The sequence below is a fragment of the Triplophysa dalaica genome, chromosome 17 (genome assembly GCF_015846415.1).
Source record: "Triplophysa dalaica isolate WHDGS20190420 chromosome 17, ASM1584641v1, whole genome shotgun sequence".
Taxonomy (NCBI): Eukaryota; Metazoa; Chordata; class Actinopteri; order Cypriniformes; family Nemacheilidae; genus Triplophysa; species Triplophysa dalaica.
Window position 1 is genome coordinate 9,560,255 of NC_079558.1, and position 25,622 is coordinate 9,585,876.

The 25,622-nt window shown below is 38.4% G+C and overlaps 1 protein-coding gene across 1 annotated transcript in view; it reads left to right on the plus strand.

The window, feature by feature from the left end:
- The window catches only part of snx29 (sorting nexin 29), a 94,315-nt gene extending 76,338 nt beyond the window's left edge, over positions 1–17,977 (plus strand). Inside the window, exons 20-21 of the mRNA XM_056771159.1 lie at positions 12,055–12,194; positions 16,387–17,977. Coding sequence (XP_056627137.1) covers positions 12,055–12,194; positions 16,387–16,516 — 270 coding nt within the window. The 3' untranslated portion in view covers positions 16,517–17,977. The remainder of the gene's footprint in view (positions 1–12,054; positions 12,195–16,386) is intronic.
- Positions 17,978–25,622: the final 7,645 nt, after the last annotated feature.

The following is a 25,622-nucleotide window of genomic DNA, read 5'->3' on the forward strand; positions in this document are numbered from 1 at the left end:
ACACCTGCTCCCATCAGCAACATCAACGGGGCATCTCTGTTTGCGCTAATGAGGATGGGCCACTCCGACAGCACTCTTGATTCCCTATCCTTTCATTTTCCTCCTCTTTGCCTCTGTTCACCCAGGGGCGGGTAATTGGCTTGTGGCAACGGTCCCTCTTCCCGCCTGTGATTTGGAGAGTGTGCCAGCCAGAGCCGGTGGCCCCTGAGCAGCCCTTCAAAGGTAGACTTTTTAGAGCGTGAAAGGCAGACCTGATTTACCAACACCCAGACGGGCACTGCCGGCCTGTATCCCACCTCAAGGACAGCCAATCAAAAGAGTTAATCAACCCCAGGTCTGGCGTGTAGACAGCACGCTTTGTAGATGCTCTGAGCATATTAGTTTTGCACTACCAGCAGTTGGTAGTTGGTCTCAACTTCAAAAACGGGCAATTTTAACCTCATGCTCGGGTTTTCTCTCTCAAGTCTGATCAGACCATCGTGATATTTTTGTTGTTGTTTTTAAAGCAGTTTCATCTGTATTTTGAATTTGAATCTGCATTGTGTTGTGTTTAAGGATTAGTGAAAATGTACAGTATATGAAATAGGGCTGTGCAATTACTTGTAATTCGGGCTACAGAAGTTTATGTTTACAAAAGCTATATCTGTGTACTGTGCATATTAATTTTGTATTTAGAAAACACATACACCTAAAAAAACACGTAAACATATTTAGAAAGTATTTTCATGAATTATTATTTTTTTATCAGTGATTAAAATTATATATACATTTTTAGATTTTTCTCAAATAAATGCATGTATGTGTATGTTTTTATAAATATAAATCAATATGGACAGTACACAGACATATATTATGTGAACACAAACTTTTATTCTGGGTGTGATTAATCGCGATTAATCGTATTACAGCCTTTGTTTTTACAACAATTTTTTAAAATGAAAATAACGTAATATTTATCATAGACAACGCATTATCATGTAAAATAATAGTGATCTTAAGAGTACATTACATGAGATCATGAAAATTACATTTCATGCCGTTTGTAATGTACAGTGTTAGAAAGTAAGCAATCTGAAGGTGACTGAATAACAAAGTTATTGGCTTTGAAAAGAGGGAGTCGACTCTGAATCACGTAAACGAGTTGTCCCCAGTCCGACTCGCTAACCACCGAGGATTTACGTCACTACATATTGTCCCCCGTTTTAGCCGGACTGCCCGCAAAAAACGTCACTCATCTCATCCAAACACTGTAGCCCGTGAGCCTCATTCTCGGTAGAACAATCACAGCAAATTAGACCATCTGACCAATCACATAAGACTAGGATAACGGAAAGGAGAGGATTAGACAGATGAATCGCGGAACGAATCATTTGAGAGTCAGTCAAGAAGTTAGTGCCTATTATAACTATTATAAATAATAGTGTTTTACACCTTCTATGTACATAAACTTGTTGTTGGACACTCCATAAAACGAAGTAGGACCTTAAAAATCCCTAGTAATGTACTCTTCAATATTGGCCAATATAACCATGATTATGATTCTTTTAATAATCAAGCAGCCCTACTGTGAAATGAATAAATAATGTATTTTTTAAACACTGTGAAGATAATATTTAATATTTTATTAAATAAACTAAAAAGTAATATTAATGCTAACTATTTATATTTATATTTATATTTATATTTATATTTATATTTATATTTATATTTATATTTATATTTATATTTATATTTATATTTATATTTATATTTATATTTATATTTATATTTATATTTATATTTATACTTATTTATATTTATATTGTATTATATATTTATATATGAATCTCACTAAAAACAAATAAAATATGACTGTTTTAACAGTTTGTGTTGAAGGCATTAATAGTGTTTGTGACACTGTGACATACACCTCATCACTGAACACACAAATCTCAACCCTGGTAACGATCAACATTAAGCATAAATTAAGCCAGCGAGAACTAAAAGACTAATCATAGTTCAATGCATCCTGGGAACCTTCAAACTTTTGCCCTATTGTTTGTTTAGAATACACTGTTTACCAAGTTGGGCAAACTTTATAACGCGTTTTTGATAAAAACTTGAGAATCGTAGTCCAGTCAACCAAATCTTTGTTATAAACATGTTTAGTCTAATCTTAGTATATGTAAAACAATAATATGACTCCTTGAACAAAAAATTCTGTTCACGTCACTTTATCGCCTTTGTAGGGAGAACATTTTGCAAGTTGGATTTTTTTACAGCATATGAATACTAGTTCAATATGAATACTGTATGTGACTTCTTAAGGTGTTTGTCTGTTAAGCTTACGCTACAAGTGGTATAAGCAGTTTTGTAAATTGCTAATATTTGCATGACAAATGATCCTCAGACAAAATTTCACGATCTTGACAGGCTTATTCACGGTCTAGATAAAGGTTGTGCTGGTGTGCAGAATCCACGCACCTGCCTCTCTGTTCCTGTTTCTCAGAGCCGAGAGCTGCTAACTGCCATCCGCTGAAGTTTCGGCAGCAACTTTGACATGCAAATTTAAAGTGGAGTGTGGAAGCCCCGAGGGCTCCGTTTCAACAAGAAAGCATGGGAAAAAAGGGTGCGTAGTGAGCGGGCTTTTAAATCGAAACGATGGCAGCTGTGCAGGTTTGATGGCGACATGGCTTTTGTTGGTAATCGGCCCCGTTGAGATTAGCTGCCGTGTAGTCATTAATTCAGTTGTTATTATGCTGGAACTTGGTGGCATTTCGTAAAAACAGGGCCCGGTTATCTTACTTTATGATACGAACCATTGCGTGTAGCTTATCCTTTTCTTATTCCGTCGAGTTTTCGAGTGTCCTTAGACAGGTTGAATTATTATTTTTGATAAATGACTTTAGATTTATTGAGTGGCTCATAAACAGTATCTCACAGAAGTGAGTTCACGCCTCACATTTAAGTAAAATATGTTATTATATCTTTTCATGTGACAGCACTGAAGAAATTACACTTTGCTGCACTGTAATGTAGTGAGTGTATAGCTTGTAAAACAGTGTAAATTTGCTGTCCCCTCAAAATAACTTGACACACAGCCATTAATGTCTAAACCGCTGGCAACAAAAGTAAGTACACCCCTATTTGAAAGTGTCCAAATTGGGCCTAAAGTGTCAATATTTTGTGTGGCCACCATTATTTTTCCAGCAGTATCTTAACCCTCTTGGGAATGGAGTTTACCGGAGCTTCACAGGTTGCCACTGGAGTCCTCTTCCACTCCTCCATGGCAACATCACAGAGCTGGTGGATGTTAGAGACCTTGCGCTCCTCCACCTTCCGTTTGAGGATGCCCCACAGATGCTCAATAGGGTTAAGGTCTTCACCTCTTCCCTGAGCTTCTTTAGCAGGGCAGTGGTTTTCTTGGAGGTGTGTTTGGGGTCGTTATCATGTTGGAATACTGCCCTGCACCCCAGTCTCCTATGGTAAGGGATCATGCTCTTCTTCAGTATGTCACAGTACATGTTGGCATTCATGGCTCCCTCAATGTACTGTAGCTCCTCATTGCCGGCAGCACTCTTCCAGCCGCAGAGCATGACACTCCACCACCATGCTTGACTGTAGAAAGACACACTTGTCTTTGTACTCCTAACCCGGTTGCCGCCACACAAGCTTGAGACTATATGAGCCAAATAAGTTTATCTTGGTCTCAGCAGACCACAGGACATGGTTCCAGTAATCCATGTCCTTAGTCTGCTTGTCTTCAGCAAACTGTTTCCGGGCATTCTTGTGCATCATCTTTAGAAGAGGCTTCCTTCTGGGACGACAGCCATGCAGACCAATTTGATCCAGTGTGGGGCGTATGGACTGAGCACTGACAGGCTGACCCCCCACCCCCTGCAACACTGCTAGCAGCACTCATACGTCTATTTCCCAAAGACAACCTCTTTGGTTGACCATGTCGAGGCCTGTTCTGAGTGGAACCTGTACTGTTAAACCGCTGCATGGTCTTGGCCACCGTGCTGCTGCTCAGTTTCAAGGTCTTGGCAATCTTCTTACAGCCCCGGCCATCTTTATGTTTAAATACTCAGAGAGTTCTATGTCATGAGGTGCCATGTTGAACTTCCAGTGACCAGTATGAGAGTGAGAGCGATTACACCAAATTTAACACACCTGCTCCCCATTCACACTTGAGACCTTGATAACACTAAAGAATCACATGACACCGGGGAGGGAAAATGGCAAATTGTGCCCAATTTTGACACTTTCACGAAGGGGAGTACTTTGTTGCCAGCGGTTTAGACATTAATGGCTGTGTGTTGAGCTTTTTTGAGGGAACAGCAAATTTACACTGTTATACAAGCTGTACACTCACTACTTTACATTGTAGCAAAGTGTCATATCTTCAGTGTTGAAAGATTTAATAAAATATTTACAAAAATGTGGAGGGTGTTCTCACTTCTGTGAGATACTGTAGGTGGACTGATAGTAGGACAATATACAGTTATAAACAGGATAATATCATGTCCTGTATGCAGAGCCCTAGGCAAGATTATTACAATGGATTATTAAAAGATGTAAAAATAAAAGGAATATTGCACATTGTATTTGTTATCTGATATTTTTACCTATTTCATAATCTTTAGCACTTCATATAATAGTCTTGGTGAGTGAATTTTTTTTATGTACAAAGATATGTGATGCATAGAAATTAAAATTCTGTCCTCATTTACTCAACATCTAGTCATTTCAAGCCTGTTTGACTTTTGCTCTTTTGCAGAACGTAAAAGAAGATAATTTTAAGAACGCTGGTAACCAAAGACGGCGGTACCCATTCACTTCTATTGTGTAAACACAAAACCAACGCTAGTCAATGAGTACTTTTGTTCAGTTACCAACATTTTCATTTTTAGATGAACTACCCCTTTAACCCTTGTGTTTGGTTTAGACTCAAGCTGTTTATCGCCTGTAGGATATGAGCGTTTGGAAGAATTGATCTGAATGTAAAAGCACTCCATCAAATTGAAGGGCTCTCTTTTTGTTTTGCTCTTTTTACGGAAGTGTTAGCTGCATGTACAGCATATTGTACGTGGTTTCTTGCCTGAATGTTCTCTCTTTCGCGCTCTTAATACAGTGTGTTTGATGTCTTTTGGTCGTGAGAGACCATCCTGTAATCTTGGCTCACTGAACTAAAAGCTGACTTTGAACTTTCTGTAGAACTGTGCTCTCCTCAGGCTCGATTCTGGGGCGCTTGTAACATTGACTAGAGTAATGACGGGAAATGCAAATAGCGCCTTGGTTTAAGAGATCTTTCCAGACTCTTTGAAAGTGTGAGCTCCTGATCTTCTGTACTTGGATGAAATTGAGGCCTTGCCTTGTCTAATCTGCATCTGAAAGTCTCTCATCGCTCGTCTCATCATTCAGCTTGAGACACCAGCTTGTGTAATTACCCTTCCAGACCCTTCAACTATCAAAATGAACCTATCAAAACACAAGGCCTGCTTTTACAGTACACAGCAATACAGACAATTTCTTCAAGTTACTTAAAGGGGCTATGTGTTATATTTAGGAGGATCCGTAGAGAGAAATGTAATATAATTTACATACTGTAACTACTGGATGTCTTTCGAGGTATATAAAGACCTTATATAATGAAGCTTTATGTTTTTATTAGTCGGTCCCCTTGCATGGAATTAGCCGTGTTGTTTCTACAGTATCCCTAAATGGATAAACTGCTCTACAGAGGGTTTCGTTAATACGTTATCTCCTTCGGCAAAGAAGCAAAAACGTGACAACATTGAAGTTCTGTGTCAGCCTCCGACAGGGAGGGATGGAGTGATCCGTTGGTTGCAATTCACAACCTCACCACTAGATGCCGCTAAAACCTTGTACAAATCTTGCACTACTGTCATAAAATTCTGTGTTTTGTCATTGATCTTGGAATATGAATTTGGTATCTTGTTGTTGTCTCTGTCCGTGACTCCATCCGTTAGGGGCATGTCACACCCCTTGGTGCTCAGCCATCATGACAGCGCTTAAACAGCTGATTTGTCAGAGGCTCGCTGGGCGAACACGCTAAATGCTCCCCAGCCTTCCCGTCAAATGTGCCCTGACTACCAAGCAGAGCCACGCTGAACCCAGCCAACCACGTGAAGAATGATGATATCAAAGAGAAGCGGCTGTCAGCACACCAGTCAAACTGTCAACTCATGAGCTCCTCAGCTACGCTTTTATTTCTTTCATAGCTAGATTGAAATTTACAGGACGCATACGAGGCTGTGATTTTTTTTTTGTTTTATCTTTTTAAGGCAGAGCTGATCTTAAAGGATAGTTCACCAAAAAATGAAAATTCTGTCATCATTTACTCACCCTTTTGTCATTTCAAACCTGTATGACTTTTCTCTTCTGCAGAACACAGAAGATATTTTAAAGATTGGTGGCAACCGAACAACGGTGGTACCTGTTGACTTACATTGTTTTTGCCTCTGTACAGTAGAAGCGAATGGGTACCGCCATTCTTCAGTAACCAACTTTCTTCAGCGTATCTTCTTTTTCGTATTTGTGATACTTGTGAATTCTTGATTCATTTGTTGTTTGTAAAACATGAATATGCAAATAAGTCCCCGCCTCCTTTCATAGATACAGGCTCAGCCAACCTGACCCACTCTTTAACCTCATTTTCAAGACGGGCTTCGGTAAACTGCAGTAAGGTTTCAGGAGAACATTTACAGCAAGGCACTGACTGATACATTTTTCACATGGGTTGTCTTAAAGCATATTAAAAACACCACATAGATACATAAACAAAATTAAAATTTGATTTTCACCACGGGGGGTTTAAAGACGGTCATCCTTTTTATATATGGGCAAAACCCCATGGGAAATTTAGACATATTAATATTTACATCTATTTTAATGAATTAGGCCCCTGGTGTGATAATATACTTTAGACACAGTAGAGTGTAGAAAAATGGAAAAACTTTGAAAGTTGTTGATGCACATATTGTTTATTACATATCTGGTCTCCAGGGAAAATGAACAGAACCCTTAAAAATTCTCATGACCTACATTTACGGAGCATTTATGACAATGATTGAGAAGAGTAAATATTCATGTTTCTTTATGCTTTGGGGCAGTTACTGTGAGATCTTCACCGCAGCTGTGATGCACAGATGTAGAGAGATATGATACTGTTCTACTGTACATAGCCACAGGCCACAATACTTTTGGAGGTTCAGAGGGGCTGTGAGTGAAGACATGACATAGTCTTAAAGGGACAGTTCACCCAAAAAGGACAATTCTGTCTTCATTCACTCACCCTCACGTTGTTCGAAATCTGTATACCTTTCTTTGTTTGACACAGAGAAATATATTTGGAAGAATGCTTGTAACCAAACTGTCCTCAGCCACCATCGATGACCATAGTAGAAACGAGAGCGAGAGAGAGAGAGCTTTCAGTTGTGAGTGAACTGTTCTTTCCGTCATTTCACTCTGTTTCTCAGACTTTTTTGAGTTGGAGACCACTTCTTACCAGCCGCTTGCTGTGAGCTGAATTATTCACAATTTCTCTAGAGGTCCACACACATTTACTGACCCATTTGTTCTCTTCATTGGCTTTATTCCACACCTTGTTCAAGACATTAGTAACCGTATTCTTTTTGAGAGCAAGTGCGCGGACGGCGCTCTGTTCGCATCACACGGTCATTATTGTACCGGCTGCCTGCGTCCTACATTATTGATTTCCACACCATTTAGCTTCAACAAAAGGTTGAAGGAAGCATAAAAATAGAAGACAGTCTGTTGTCTGTTTGGGCTTCTTCTGCACAGCTTTAATTGAACTGCGCATTATCTTTGCATTAAAGATGACAGCCCTGGGAGAATGTGGCTCGGTCTCATTAATGCAGTGTTTGGCATTTCTGCTTTCACAAGTCAAAGTGAATAAATTATGACTCCTGGATTTTGTATGCGTATGCAACATGCCATGTGTGTGCAGGTTTTTTGCATCATTGTGCAGGAGAACATGAAATCCATATGATCCCTCATGCGTCGCTTGGCAGGCGGTTCTTATGGAAACTTGTGTAACCCTGCAGTTGCTCCATCTCGCTCTGATTCTGGAAATTCAGCTTTTATTTTGCAAGATTTGTGTGTTTCAAAGGAGGCAAGAAAAATGACCTTTTGTACAAAAGTGTTAATATGGCCAAAATGTTATGCATCTGTTTTCCCTTTTTTTTTAATTCTCTGGTATATTATGATGGATTGTGTTGGTCTTCACTGTACCAGATTATACCACACTTACACTTTGTCGTTCAAATCTGCACACGTGTCCATATATACAGCACATATACAAGACCCAACGCAAGCACAATCCTTGTCGCACCAGCTGGCTAAAGCCATGTCCTCCTGCAGACAATAGCTTGGGAAGATAGAGAAGCACTTCAGCAGGTCTTTACTGGCTATAATAGAAGCATCTGGCAGAGATTCTTTCTGTGTCTGAGAGAGATGGCAGAATGGTGCTTTGAGGAATTTGGAGAGAAGCCCACCGTTTACGAAAAGAAACAAAACTGGCTCGAAGCGGCACTCGGCGAAGATTGTTTTCCAGAGAAACACTCCATTCTATTTGGCTGGGGTGATTGCGTGTTGGTTTTGTCGCGAGTTGTTTGTGCGAATCGCGGGCGTGTTGTTTGCCTTAGCACGTCGTTGGAACATCTTACTGTGGACAGAAGTGGCTAAAAACACCAGTTCTATTACACATGCAATAAGACTAGTTGTGCGATGTGTGTGTTGTTGTGGAATGTGTCAAAAAATAAGACATTTACCATGAAAACTAAAGGGAATGGATTTCTGTGTGTCAGTTAAGTGCAGGAAGGATCTAAAGCGACGGAAAAAATTAAGAGACCATTCCAGAGACCGTTCTTTTATTTATGGGTATGTGTAAAGGTAAAATACTAATTTGTTTTTAATTCTGTGAACTACTTACAATACTTCTCCCAAATTTCAGATAGATATATATACATTTTTGGATTTATTTGCAGAAAATATCGCTATTAACAACCATAAACTACGAATTTTTCCTCAATAACTACTAATGTCGTGGTTATTTGTGAGTTTGTTGTTAGGTTTAGGTATTGGGTAGGTTGAGAGATGTAGAATATGATCCTGCTTTATAAGTACTAATAAACTTATAAGCAGCAAATTTGTTAAAGTTACAGTTGTAGAAATCGCCGATATGTCAGTAAGATGGGAATGAGAAATCATGTTAGTGGAACAGGTAAAGTAATTAAGTTTTATAAATGTTGCGTTTGATGAAATCATTTATTTCATTGTAATGAATTAGACCCGAGTAATGTAAGGTTAAAACTAAATTGTTAGTCACAAATTTTACAGTAATCGTCCATTTTGATGGAGTGATAACACTGCACAGTTTTAAGTGTCCAAATCAATCATAATAAAAGTTATTTTGAACTTATCCACATCGTTTGCAATAATGCTAGACAGAACGAGAGTACAAACTACTTCTGCATTTGTCTACGACATGTCACGAGGTTTCTATGTCAGTAAAGGCGGTAACAAAGGGTAACGGATATGACACCATTGACAGGCAACTTAACGGCTCCAGTCCACTGTTTAGAATGGCGATTTTCTCAGGATTTAAAAGCAGTTGGAAACATTTGAGATATTGTAGTACTCAGCTGAAAAAATATATATAACGTTGGCCTAGTGGTTTTTGGATATTTTACTACAAATTTCTTACAAACGCTAGTTTAATAATATGCATGCTAATAAGCAACTACTTAACAGTGAGTATTGGTTCCTATACTAAAGCGTTACAGCAATATTTCTACATATACTTAAAAAAAGTACTAAAAATATGATAACCTCAATTTTATCACAGTTTTCATGTGTCAGTCTTTCACATTGCTGTTGGATGACTTTATATCACTCATGAGGTTTGATTTTGTTAATATATTAACAGACACTGGACTGGAATAGGCACAATACATCTAGAAATGCTAATTTGATATGAACATTTGCAGTGGTCTCTTAATTTTTTAAAACAAAACCATCATTATTTAAAACTTTGTCAGTAATCCAATTTAGCATTTTTTATGTAAACTATTTCACACTGTTTATTTTCACTTCATTGAAATAATGGCGTTGGATGACATGTACTTTTTTGCTTAGTTGGGACACAACTTGCTCGATCCAGTACTGTGTAAAAGACGTAGGCCACCATTAGAATTGTTGTTTTAGCATGTTGTATAAATAAATATCCATACTTATTGGTCTTCCTACAAACAGGAAATACAGAAAGTATGTAAACAAAAGTAAAAAAAAAATGACACCAAAAACATTTCATAACATAATGCCCTTTCAGGTAAAAGTCTAGTATAAGCATATTTAGTATAAAAGTATTTTGTGTGTCTTCTCTTAGCACGAAGAACATCTTGAACTCTTTCGAGGAGATTTTTCTGAGGTCATTAAATAGTAAGTTAATAATAAGATATTAGGGATCCATTACACTTTAGTAAATAAGTAAATACTGAATGAAATAAGTATTACTTCAAAGTAAATAAAGAATTTTAAGTAAACAAAGTGCTTGGTGTCATGGTTCACATCTCTTCGCTTTGAAGAGGGCTCTGAGATGAAGTGGGCATTAAATCAGCTTTGGCAGGCACGGCCCTCACGGGTAAGCTAATCTGACAGCAGTCATCTCCACCACATATCCCATATCATAATCAACTGTTATGCCTTTTCATGGCTGTTGACGATGGATCACCATTAGAACTTGATGCCCTGACAGTGCACTAATGCTGAGATGCAGGATGACAGTGGTTCAGATTGCAAACAAACGCAAGTTCACTCTCACACACTTAATCGGGTGATTGAGCGGTCGCCCTCTGATAGAGCAGAGAAGCAGTTATCTTCTTTAAGCACACAACACATGACCGATGTCCCACACACACATAGAGGAGAGAACTGGAGCATCAGGGCCAATTAATCAGCCATCAAGGGGACATTAATAACATATTAATGTCTCTCACTCACCGTTTCTTGTTCTATCTCATTTGCTTTTGATGTCACCCCCGCCACAGAACTGACTTTGATCTTGTTATCCATCAGCTTTAAACGCTGGGAAACGTCAGGAAGTTGTGATGTTTTGATGCTGTAAATTCTGCAAGTATTGATGATACGAGATGAAAAAGAGATGGAATTAAAGAATCCATTTAATGTCAGCAGTTCATACCCTCATCTAACAATAGTGTTTGATCTTGGAAAAATAAAAACATTTACATTTGTGCATTTGGCAGATGCTTTTATCCAAAGCAAGTACATTGCATTCTGGGTATACCCATTATGTATAAGGTGGTATTTGTTAACAATTATGCACAAATAAACAAAGGCGCCTTGAACTAACATTAATAATTATATTGACATTAACTAACATCTCAAATATTTCTGTAATAGCGCACCGCCACCAAATATAACCAGAGTGGGTTGGGCCAACAATTTGATGATGGGACAGTAGGTGTTGAGGAACGCACTGGTCCCAACGTTAACTTCTGGTCTGTGTTCGGTTATAATATAACAGTTGATTTTATTATTCTTATATTATTATTTATTATACAAGTGTTCATTTATAATTTATTGTATATTAATTGTATTAATTTACAAATTAAAAATACTCAACGGTTATTGATTCATTGCACAGGTCTAAAGGAAGTTAAGTTTGGGCTTCAAACTGGTTCATATGAACATGAATTTTCCTGTGTGATGTCACAAATCCAACAATATCAATATATATTTTTTGAGCTTGATTACATAAAGGCTTTTTTGACCATGAGGAGAACATTAAATTATTAATGGTAAACAAAGAACAAACAGGGTTTGCCAGTGTTCAGGAATAAAATTGCTACTGAATCGTGATTCGTTCAACTACTATTTGAAACTTTAGATACAATACTAGGAATGAAAAATTCTTTCTGTACTTTTCTCTTTTATTGATCTCTTACAGCTGGGATAAACCGGTTAAACTGCCCTGCAGCAAAACATATCTCTGTGTGTGTGTGTCTGCAGGATGCCAAGTTCGTAGAAGAAAGGAGGAAACAACTGCAGTCGTACCTGCGCATGGTGACGAACAAACTGATCCAGACACTGCCTGAATTCACTGCCCAGCCCACCAAGGAGACCTTACTGCAGCTACTGCCTTTCTGCCAGTGAGTAGATGCAAACATTCACATGCATTAACCATCAGAGACATGCAGCACAACTCCATGAACTCTAGTTCACACAGAAATGTAGTGCTTCGGTGTGAGATACTGTATATGCTGAAGCAGAGTTGTTACTTAGAAAGTCCAATCAAACTTTCAGAGGCCGCAAATGTATTCTGAAGGAAAGAATAAAAACATCTGGTTAGGATCTGAAATGCTTTTCTGTGTACAGCATCGCTTCGCCATTGCGATCCAGGTGCCTGAATCTGAACAAGCATGTTTATTTATCACGATAACTCTTTACAATAAGGTTGTATTTGTTAACATTAGTTAGTGCATTCGCTTACATATATTAACAATGAACAATACAGCATTTTTCAATCTTAGTTCTTGATCATTTAAGCTTTAACAAATACATGTTTAATATTAGTTAATACACCATGAACTAACATAAAGAATTGTATTGGCATTAACTAACATTAATTAAATTATGTTGCTCACTGTAAGTTCATGTTACTTAGTTAGTTGCATTAACTAATGTGAACAAATACAACCTCATTGTAAAGGGTAACCCAAATCACGTTTGCATAAAAAATGCATTTAAAAGAGTTAAGACGCACCAGTCAACACAAACATGAGTCAAAACCCAGCATCTCCAAACTGTTTTGTAACAGGAAATTCGACTTGTCAGAGACCAGTCACTTCCTGGATTTCAGCGACTAATTGTCTGTTTCAGTTGGCTCGTGGATCGATCAGCTCTCAGACTTTTTCACGCGCCGCATCTCGTTGGTTTATTGTTAGTCCCGCGTCTCCCGGCGTGACCCAATTACAAACAGGAAATGAATGAAAAACTCATTTTAGCCATACATCAAATCTGATTTAATTAAAAGAAAACCGTTGACACGTCGGGAGAAGATAATGGCTTCTGCTTGGCCGTGACTGGAGATAATTTGCGTGCTGTGGCCGGATGAATCCAGCTGGTGAAGAAAGTTGGACGGGGTGTGAGAGCTACGTCGGCAGATTTACTAAGGGCATCATGTTTTGTCACTACAGCAGTCCTGCTGGCAGTAGTTTAGAATGCATTATTATCGCAAAGCAACTAACAGCGTTTTTTTTAAATAAATATCTGTTTGTCTGTCAAAACAGTTCACCAGTGTGATTTATGTGATTAACGCTGTCGTTCTTTCTGTTCCCGTGTTTTGGAAGCTGCTTTCAGACCGGGAGTGGCCGTTCCTGCCATTGAAACACATTGGTAATAATAAATACGTGCCAATGAATCTCCCTCCTGGCAAACAGACCGTGGAAAGCTGTCGAGCAGGGGTTACAGTGACTGAACGCTGCCAACGAGGGAATCCTTTCATTGAAACGGCTCATGTGTGCCATTCCTGGCATCACTACCACCTTTGTCTGAGGTTTTTTTTAAAGACCTTCTTGCGGGGACGTTTTTGTGGAAGGTTTTTCGCCTCTGCCTTTGAAATGGAAGACACTTGGGGTCTTTGTGCCTTTACAGTAGCGCTTCTAAGAGCCTGAGGAGGTCTCAGCAGAGGTGGTCTCACAAGGGACTTCGAGTTGTGAGAGGGACAGCATCCGGTAATCCTCGATTCGGTTTCCAAGCAACGGGCTCGATTGAAAATGGCTTCGTAGATATTACCCGTCTTAACCCTCAACAAGAGGAAAGGCGGACGCCTCGTTCCATAGACAAATGAAGACCTGAGTCTATGTTCTTTGAGGATATTCAACGCATAGAGGCTCTTTGAGCGGCTACTGTTTAGACTGCAGATCAGCCTTCTGCCGCATGAACCGGCTGAAAACTGTCTGCTTGCATGTGTGTGTATTTTCATTTTTGAGGAGCTGAGGAGAGATGGATGGATTTACTGGCAGGGGGCATGGCAACACCGCACTTACCTGCTTCTGACTTCTTCCCCGCTGCTCAGACTTGATTGAAAGCTGCTCAGCACTTCATTCTTTCCCGTTGTCTATTACTCCTTGCCCAACCTTTTTCATTTTCTGCCTCTTTTTTTGTATCCGAGCCCTGTGCCGAATCTGACAGCAGCAGGACTGCAGAGGCACATCGTGGTGTTTGGCTGCGGGTTGCTAGCGGCACTTCAGCGTTACATTTGAATTAAATTTCCTTTGAAAAAAGTTGAGCGTGATCAGTATGGTTAGGTTTGCTTTCAATAGATTTCCCACCATGCTTTGCAACGATGCTGTGCTTTTTTTGGGGAGGATGAACACCCACCAAAGGTTTTTCCTCGATGTTAATGGGTCCAATGAGAAGCACATGTCAACGACCGAAACAGTTGTTTGCTCTTTGTTGTGATTCCATCCATACTTGTAAAGTATGTAAACACACAGTATTGAGGTGTGGATTCAGTTGCCGTCCTTTCATCCCTCAAGGCAGGAACAAAGACATTTAGGATGCCTTGTCTTTTAGGTTGGTTATGATGCTCAGGTGGTCAGTGCTGTGGTGAATCTGTGAGACATTGTCACCCGGGGCGACAGTGTTCTTCAGAAAGCTTTCCGTTTGTCCCCATCCGCGGGTGCTCTCCGTTCCCTTCGCATTTAAAATGATTTGTAACCTGCAGGGAACTTTCTCCAAGCACCTCCTGTGCAGCCCCTAACAGATCTCATAGTGTTTGTTTGCCGTGAATATATAACCTGCCGGAAGGTGTAATGTCAGTAACGCTGTACTGCACAGGTGACGCAAGTCCGCAACTGTTATGGGTATTTGAAGTTTCGCATCAGAAATGAGTGAAAACGGTTTTACACAAGTTGTTACAAATCAGTTTTTTTTGTTTTGTCATAATGTGAAATGTGAACAAATTGAGGGGTATGAATACTTTCGCAAGCTACTGTATATAAATATTAAATGTCTTGACACTAGAGATGCACCAATATATCGGCCTATAATCTGTATTGGTTAATAAAAGCAATTTTTCACACTATCGATACACGGTCTGATATATGCTATCAATCAAAAGACAAAAGGGAAATGCAATGAATTTTTGCCTCGTAAAGTTAATGTTAAGAAACATCATCCACATTCAATCATTATTTGAGTTAACAACATTCAAAAAGTTAAGAAATATTCATTTAAAGCGGTCGTATGACGCAGCTTAAACGAATAATTATCGTTTGTTTTAGATGTAATGCAATGTTTATTCACGATTTAAGGTTAAAAAATGCTGTATTTTCCCGCCTCTCTGAAACGCACAGATTTTTTACAAATCTCATCACTCTGAAAAGCGAAGTGTGCTATGATTGGCCAGTTACCTGTGCATAGTGATTGGTCGAATACTGCAAGCCTGTGACGGAAATGTCACACCTCTTACCATATTTGGAACATTAAGTTCCAAAGCAATTCTACTGACATGTACGCTTACCTTACTTGCATTAACATTTGGTGTAGATTTGTGGGGGTGTGGTTACACGAGTCGTTTCACCCAGGTCTGGGTGACCATTCACTTTTAGATAGAATGCATATTTTGTTCCGACACTTTCATTTTTTGCAATTTTACGTGTCTAATACATGCATGGGTGAATTCTTAATGATTAACTCAGTAACGGTGGGGATATGTATTATCGTGCATCTCTCCCCTGATTTGCAACAGTTAATATTGATTTTTGAGTAAACCTGTTGGTTATGTTGACAACTTATAAAAAAATAAAGACGTAGAATAAACTGCAATTTTATGTTTCAAAGAAACATGCCGATATTAAGCCAAAAGTTATATATTGCAGCTTTAGGAAAATGTCTTATTTCAGGGTTTCTGCAGAAAATTATACAGCAAATACACAGCGTTTTTTAAAGCAATATAAAGGATTAAGAGAAAGTGTTCTCCTTGTGTGTTATCGAGCCACAGCTGTGTGTATAGATGCTGACCCTGACCCAACGGCAGCTGATGTCTATATAGCCTTAAGGACTCAGTACTTACAAACTTTGTAGCGAACCTATAGACTTAATCACCAGTGTGGCACCCTGCGAGGTTGTTAGAAAAGAATTTGGTTTGCAGAAAGCTTGTTTCATTGTTTATTTACCTACTGCAGAGACTCTGACATGTAACATTTAGTCATTGTAAGAGCACAGAAAACATCTCTGAGCTGTTGTTTCCTTCGCTTCAGTTAAACATTTAAGTGCCTGGTGGAAATCGGGTGTTTTTTCAAAGGTATTACAGTCTTTGTGTTTGTGTTATTATAGGGACACCCCAGCGGCCAGCGAGAGTGGAAACAAAACTGCCCGATCCAAAGCCTCCGGCAGATTCCCCAGACTGGGTCGCAACTCGGGTCGAGAAACCCGCAACCCCGAACCCCAGAGCGGAGACCTTTGATGAGCAGGAACTACTGCGGGCTTCTAGAACTTTAGAGTGAAGTATCTGAGGCAGTTGTGCAAGAGGTATGAAGACTTCCCACAATCCTCGGAGCTCATTAGTATGGCTGTACTGAATCCAGAACCCTCCCTTCTATTATGGATGTACAAACACCGCAGTTGGCAAAATCAACAATGTTTGCAGAAGGGAAAATTTAGCACGTGTCAGTTTAGCGGTGAAACTTTGAGTTACTATTGTGCCTAGCGATTTATAGCAGATGTTGTTTTGGGCGAGAGCCAGGATGTACTTTTTACTGCAGTGACATGAAACTTTTATGAGGCTGCGATGAGAATTGTGATACAGTATCATCTTGAAATAACTTGCACATCATTATGCTTTCATTTATGACTTGACTGTGACCGGAGGGACTTTTTCATTTGTATACATTTTGTTACCACATTTCGCCTATTTTTTATGACTGAATTATTATACATATAGAAAACAATCAGCTCTCAACCCTCTCCATTATGTAGACGTTGTTCCTGATTTACATCCACAGTGAATCAGCAAGTCCGCCTTGAATGTTTATTGATGAAATGCTTGTAAAGTATTAGACGGGTCTGCTGTGTGATGGAGCCTTTGTCTCTCTGCCCCTGAGAAGCTTCCATTGAAATTTTCCTGGGCAGCCATTATCCTCTATGACCTGAGAGAGAACTACGGGAGCAGGCGGGCGTTCCGCATTGTGCCAAATGAACAGGAGAGATTCTCCTAGCGGGGGAGCCTATTCTGAATGAACGGGGAAATCATTTTGCCCTATTTTAACTAGAAGCACAATAATGATTGACCAACATTAAGAATAAATCCTTTTTAAGAGTCTTGACAAATGTGTTGTAAAACATAAGGTCACGGGGAGGAACATGAAAGGCATAAATTGTCCTTGATCAGATGTATAGTATTACGATGCAGAATTGCCTTCCGTCGCATAGAAGGCTCAAGCAGATCAGTTTTATTGTGTGCTTTCCATGTATGTCTGTTCATAACCTTTCGTACAGTACGAGTAAGCAACTGTATATGATGTTTTTAAGCAAATCTTTCTGTCCTAAGTTGGTGTGAAGGGAACAAGCTGAATCGCAGAGCCACTGCCGCCAGCCTTAGAGTGAAAGAGCTTTCTGAATACATGAATAAATACACAAGTACAAACAAACATTCCGTTTTTTTTGTCATATTTGTATGGGATGGAGATTTTCGATGGAGGAGGTAAAGCAAAAGTTGGGGTTGTGTTTTCCTATAAGGGTTGTGTCAATTCAACTGGAATTTAACCTTTATTGGTTCGTTGACAAATAAGCTGTGAATGTGTCCTATGGTGTGACAGCAAAAATGTCAAAAACGAATAATAATATATTATTTTATATTCTTTATATTTATACTATTTTATATATGTACTAATTGGCTTTGGTAACTCTGAGTCCTCTCCACCAATAAACTGGTGTGTGGTGGGCGTTCTGGCGCAATATGGCTGCCGTCGCATCATCCAGGTGGATGCTGCACATTGGGGGTGGTTGAAAAGATTCCCCCCTTCCATGTAAAGTCCTTTGAGTGCCCATAAAAGCACTATATACATGTGATGTATTAAGGAATTAGTTATAATATAAGATTGCATAAGAGATCTTCATTGTTCAAAATGTTTGCTGTCACACCATAGGACACGTGTGGTTTATTAGTCAAATACCCTTTTCCTTAATTTTTAACTATTTTAAAGAATCAAAAAAACATTAAAGGAACAATTTACTTATACAGTTTACTAGTTTCAGATCTACAGTATGTTACAGTATGTGTTACAGTAAAAGACATTTATAGAGTGAAGAATTGTTTATTAGGTTCATACGAAATGAAACGAACATCATAAAATCACTGTAAATTAGCTATATGTAATATATATTCACTGTCTGTCAGGTACACTGTAAATTTTTTTAATTTTACAGAATTTTACTGTTATTTTTTACAGATTTCTCTCATATAATAATAATAATGATAATAAAAAACTATAATTGTACAAAATTTTACTGGTTTATTAAGAGGTTTTTCACATATTTTTGGAATATGGCCCAAAAAAAGCTAATTTATGAAAAACAGGAAAGCCGTGTAATTTTACGAAGTAAAAAAATATATATTTTTACATTAATTTTGGCGCCCCAGCTGCCAGGAAATGTCATATTTTGCGAGACTTTTGACAGTATCTTTTTAAAATACAGTAAAAAACTCGTTAAATTACTGAAAAAGGCCGCAAGTTTACAGGAAAAATAGAGAAACCCATGTAATTCTTCAGGGAAAAAAATATTTTACGGAATATTTCTGGCGCCCCAGCTGCCAGAAAATGTCCGTTTTTTTGCAGAATTTTTTACAGTGTATGTATTGAATGATGCAAAGTATCTGTCAAATGATTGGATGAAGAGGTAAGAAAAGATACGTTGAGCAGTCTTTTAAAGTTGGTTTTGCAGTACTTAAAACTAGATTCTGAGGAAACAGCAGTGTTTGCAAAACAGTTTTCAAGTTTTAAAAAGTTTCAAGTTTGTCTAAATGTATGGCACACCTAAGGCTGAAATTCTCTCTTAAACAAAGTTTGAATTGAGTCTGTACTTGAATAATTAAATACTGAAGTTTAGTTGGGGGTTAGTGGTTTAAACCAAAGTCCACACCAGGATGGTTAAGGAATATTAATAACAGGACTGCTTTATAAACTCCTCAGTTATCACAAGATCTAAAGTGAGTCTCAGCCTAACACCATTTAATCTAAGTCTTTGTAGACATTACTTGGCAACATTCAGACTACCTAAAAAACATTCAAATTATTTTGAAATTATTTGTTTTTAATTATTTCGTGGTCTAACACCGGTTTGGTTCATGATAGCAATGGTTTTGTTCAGAGGAGTTATTATACATGTATTTGTTAAAATCCACAACTCACATTCATGATTTGACTTATCAATATCTTGTTAGGTTGAATGAAGTGTAACAAATGCAAACAATAATTCAAGTACCTTGCATTTATCCAGAGCTGTTATCCGCCTTGGAAAGCATGATCAGTTTAAGGCTTTTAAAGTATATTTGTACCAAATATTTGAAAGAATTTCGCGATTTAGCAACCAAATACAGAAAGTGCACACCGTACATATGGAGCCATTTGTTGGTAATTTCAAAAACAACATACTCTACTGTTTCTTTAGCTACGTCAGAATTCGCCACCTACATTCATTCACTACATTTTACCCACAATACAAGTCAAATTTTGAGTTATTTTTAATCCAGCATTGGGTCAAAAGGAACAAACCCAGCAGCTGGATTAAATTAACCAATACCAACAATATGTTCAAACAACCCAGTATACTGTAGGGCAGGGCTAGTCAACTGGCGGCCCGCGGGCCAAATGCGGCCCATCAATCATCTTTACCTGACCCGCCTTAAAATTTCAAAAGTGGAGAGACTTTAAGATTGGTGTTCTTTAAGAAATGCACGTCCTGAGACGCCACATCTTTAAAAGTCTAAAAAGCTGCTACATTCATTACGAAACTTATTCCCTCGGTTCATAACGATTTACGTCTTATAAAACTATTTGATCGGTTGGTTCAAAGAAAATGTATGATATTTACAACGTCATAATCGTCAATCCAGGGCAGTCGGGTTGCGCACTTGATAGGTCACGTTGCAAAATGCATCTTGTGCCCTTGAAAGTAACTGCAGGAAGGGTGCACCACGTGAACGATTGTCTCCGAACAAAAAAAAATTTGTTTTCATCACTGCATTACGAATTATTCCTGATTTAAACGGCTATATTTTCGAAAAACAAGTGTTTATCTCCCTTCAGAACTTGCACTTGGTAGTATCTGCTCTTCTAAGTGCATGGGGCACATAAATGCGATTAGATTTCACCTGAAGATGCGATAATAGCGTTCAATTTCTTGCACAGATCAATTGATTCGCTTTATATAAGACGCCAGTCATAAGGAGCATAGATTCCCTGTGTGCTGAATGTATTATTGTTTTTAACATTTTTGGTTTGACTTTCATTACTTGGGGAGTGGGGGTGAGTAAATTAACAGAATTGTCATTTTGGGGTAAGCCAAAAATATTCAATATAAAATAAAATTAAGAAGACAATATATTGTATATAAGACTCAACTATTGGGTTTGTCCCCCTTTGACCAAACGTTGGGTTAAAAATTACCCAGCATTTTGGGGTGTACAGCACATGTCACCCACTGTTAAAGGCAGTTAGGCTGTTAAAACAAGTCCTTATGAAACAAAATGTGTTTTGATTTTGCTTGACGTTTTTAAGGTTGTTGGCTGTTAGATGGGTGTGTTACTTTATCTATTATGCATCAGAAATATCACTTATTACTCAAAAACAAAAAAGTTTCTCTAATTTCTTGAGGGCTTTCTCTGCCGAAACTGAAATGAGTTACACTTTAACACTCTTGCAGAATAAGCTCCGTACCAGATTTTATGCCAATAGTCATACGTCTGGCCGGCAACACTACATCTGATTATAGAGCAGATTGCAGCTCTGAATGATTTTATAAGTAACAAAAACGACTTGGTACTAAAACATTCAGTTTTAAGTGCTGAAAGCCACACCCTTGGTGCCACCCACAGTTAGAAGTAGATCAGAGAGGAATAGTCTCAGCTGAGTGAATACAGGCCAGGCAATCGTTTCCACTCGGATAAACATCCAGATGATGTTACTTGGCTCCTGGTCACAGCTTAGCATTTAAAAAAGTAAAAATAAGGGTCTTTTCCTTGACTGTACCAGGAGTGATGATGCTTTAAATTTTCCTATCAGATCTTTATTATTAGAAGGCACTCGTCCTTCTAGAAATGACCTTTTTCTTCGTTTATCCAAATTTAAACAAACATATGAATTCAGAAGATACATTGCTAACATTTACTGTCAGACTGAATAAGATTTCTGTGATTGCTCTTTTTTTTTTTGCAGAGAACAGTGACCTTAGTTAAGTCAAGGCTGTTGTATAAACAGTCTCGAGTATTTTAGAAAAAATATGAATACGGAATCCATTTCTTCTTTTTTAATCCACTTTTTTCAGCGGAATTGATTTGCATCTCAAAACTCTGGGTGTGCGTGCAGAAAAAAAAGTATTTTAGTTCTGAATTAGAAAGAAGTTTCATCCTTAAAAATGGACATTTTGTTCCTTAATTCAAAGACTCCCCAGGACAGGATTCCTGTTGATGTTGAATTCTGTTTCCTGACAACATTCAGTCTTCAATACAAAGTTAACTTTTAGTTGTATCATTTTCTTGAGCATAATTCTTCTTTCACCTTGAAGCTAGATTTGCTTTGCCGAAGAGCCACCAGTTGAAGACGCACAACCACACCAGTCAATAAAAATGGGAGCGTACAGTCGCTCGCGAATCGCCCACAAAATTCACACTGCTTCCAAACCTAACGCTTAATGAGGAGGAGCAGCCGACAGGTTTGTAAATACAACATGTGTCGCCTGCATAAACAGTTGGGCTGAAAGACGAGCCAGATTTAGATGATAAATCAGCTTCGCTCTGGGATCATCTGTACAGTTGGCTGTGTTTGCTTTCGTGAGAAAGCCGGGAGGAGACATCATATTTGGCCCATCTGGGAGGTAAAGGAGAAGGCCCTAGTCACGGCTTATAAGAAAACACGGCACGTTATGTGTCATTTTGTCTGACGAACATCTCATGACGAGCGAAAAACAACATTGATTGTATCTCTATTCAGCAAGCCTGATTCAATGTGCTGAAAACTGTAGGCAGTAATACTAGGAGATTGGCCCCATTATGGATAGACTATTTATAAGCTGTTGTGCATGAAGCCTTTGTGCTTATTGCAGATGTAATTATGATTCAATTATTGTGATTATGCTAATCTGGGGCGTAGAAGTCTTAGCGAAACATGAAAACACTTAACAACAAAGAACAGGTACTCAAGGAAGGAATTGAAACCTGGGTGTAATTTTGGAAACAACAGGATGTGGATACTTGTGCACTCTCTATTGATTTTTGAGGTGTAAGGGCATGACTTGTGTAGACTTGCTCTTCTGACTGACTCAGTGCTGTGTGCCCGTTGTATGCTGGTCTCTTTAGATCTGCCCGGCCTTTTGTGTTCTGAGAACCAGACGATCCAGAGATGACATATGACGGCACAGTCTGGAGGCAGTTATTCACACATACGGTGGACTGACCAACACAACTAGATTAACCTGCCATACAGTTCTGAGCTTCAGCTTCCTTTAAAATGAAATCACAAACTGTATGATTGTCAATTAGGGAGAATATGTGGACTATGCAGTCACAATGACTATATTAGGAACAAGTACAGAATAAGATTCAATTTTGAGCCAAGTTAAATTATACAAATGGTTTTGACACTTTACGTAAAGCATGTACATTATTTGGTTATTCTTTACTACAATATTTATTGTATTACAACACACATGAACATTTGTAAAGCCTTATACCCTTGAATAACCATTTACAATGCATTAAACATAAAACCTTTAAGTTAAGTGTAACCATGCCTTTTTATACAGGTGTCTATGTATGGAAGAAAATAAGAGACATAATGTTTTGAATATTTTGAATACTTGAATACTTGATTTTGAATTATTTTACTTTGGAAACCATGTATCTGAATGTATTTGTTTCAAATTTACCTCTATGAAATTTAAATATGAAATTTCCTGATTTCCAATTTAAAAACCTGAATTTAATCCTCACAAATTCAGATACAAAAAAAAATCAATTTACAGAATTTCAGATCAAATACATTCAGATTGATCAAATTTGATTGCTTCTTATTCAGATCTCAAATTTCAAGTTAATATTTTTCAAACAAAACATCTGTCTAATTCGACTGCTCAAATTCAGATCGAAAAATTCAAGTTAAATATTCACATGGTAACATCCGGGCTACCCAGGATAGGAAAAACAGTTGAGCCCAGAGCCCGTCTGCAATTGAACCGAACCATTGAACCGAACCATTGAACCGAACCATTGAACCGAACCAATGAACCGAACCGACGTCGGTCGAGAAATAATAATAACAATAGTTCCAAAAATAATTAGCAACAACATACTTTTTTTCTGTAGAGTCTGATTGTACATAAACAGGAAACTTACGGGAGCGCCTTCGTTTTCCCTAGAAGTCATCTTCTTAACAGGTTTAATATCCGTGCCTTGGCCTCTTCTTGGATCATGACAGACAGTCAGGTTGTAGTGCTCTGATAGGCCGCCCAACGTCGGTTCAATGGTTCGGTTAACTAAACTGTGAAATATTGAATGGAAAACAGTGTGACAACTATTATCTTATGAATTAAACTAGTCAGTGAAGAAAGATTGTTGCCTGAAATAAGCTCATGGATATCTCTAGTAAGACAAGCACGAATTGTGCTGCTTTGTGGAATAAAGTAAGAAGTTGAACAACTTAAACAAAATGGCCGACAGTAAGCACGGTCAAAGTGTTTCTTTGATAAAAATAGGTCAATAACATATACGGGCACATCCATAATCTACATGAGATTGTTTCTCTGGTTTTCCATTACTAACCTAATATCATTTTAGCAAGACTGCATTATACAGCCTCACTCAAACACATCACATCACACTCACATATATGTTACATGTGCTGTGATACACTTCCACCAACGTGAAGGTCAACCATCAACAATCCCTCAAAATGAATTTATATATACATTTGATAAATGGATGTAAACTTCATTCGTCTGGCACTTCAAACACTTCATCACTGGTCTAATGGGAAAGGAGATGAACGATGACATGGACAGGTCGACTGAGGTTGTTTTTACTCATTTCTATCATTCACTTTCACCCCCTAGATTGATGTTCCTCAGTAGAAATGCATCCAGACATTTGTGCGGCAGAGTGCTTTTCATCAGGAAAGTTCAAAGAAATTCAGAAAGTTACATTGACAAAGTTTCTTCCCTCACAACTCTTTCATTGCCGCACAAACCTGTTACATTTCATACGCATTTACTGCATAATTTCCCCTCCACACGTGTGACGCGGCAATTCCTCACACCTGCCCCTCTTTCTCCTCTGGGTGTGCATGAAACAAAGGTACTTTCTTCTCAGACTTTACAGCATCACACCATCTCTGGATCCATTTAGAATGTCCCACAGCACGGTTTTATTGGCACTGAATGCTGATCTGAGATGCCAAAGAAACCTTACAGGAACACTTTGAACTGCCATCTCACAACACTTTAATTGCAAAATCAAACCCGCTTGACAGATATGGAGGTGTGAACCAGGAGGAATTAAGATCTGTGAGGTCATAAAAGGGAGTGTACATGCAGGGACGTTGTATTTCCCTGGGTCATGATGCTTTGAAAACCAATAATACATTCAGGAGCTCCTTGTCGTCCATGTGGGATTATTTAGTCCTTGAAACTGTGGTTATTTTGACCTGCCCAGAGGAGACCTTGTCAGTCAATATGGGAAATGGCTTTCATTACATCCTTTAGGTTATCAATAGAAAAATACAATATAGACAATGATGCCTTTATAGGAGCCTTTATAGATTTAAAGGGATAGTTCACTCAATAATAAAGATTCTGACATCATTTATTTAGCCTCATGTCATCCATTTGACCATTTTGTTGAGGAACACAAAAGAAGGTATTTTGAGAAAGGTCTCAGTGATTTTGTGTCACGTCAATGGGGTCCAATGTCGTTTGGTTGCTTATGCTCTTGAAAATACCTTCTTTTGTGTTCTGCAGGAGAAACTCATACAGTTTTGCAAAGACATGATGACAGAACTTTTATTTTGGGGGATCTACAGTCATCTAACCACAATTTTGATTTTCGTCTAGAAACAACCTGTACCACTTTGTCTGGGTGTTAGTTTTATTTTTGGGCCTTTTGCCTTTATTATGATAGGGCAGTGGAGTGGTGAAATGAAAGTGCTGGGAAGAGACAGGGGAGCAGGATCAACAAAGGACCGCATGAGATGGTAATCGAACTCAGGTTGCCGCCAGAGTACTAGCGCTATATGTAGGTACACTAACCACCAGGGTATTGGCGCCAACTGTATGTGTGTTAGTTTTGCCACTTTTGGAGAACA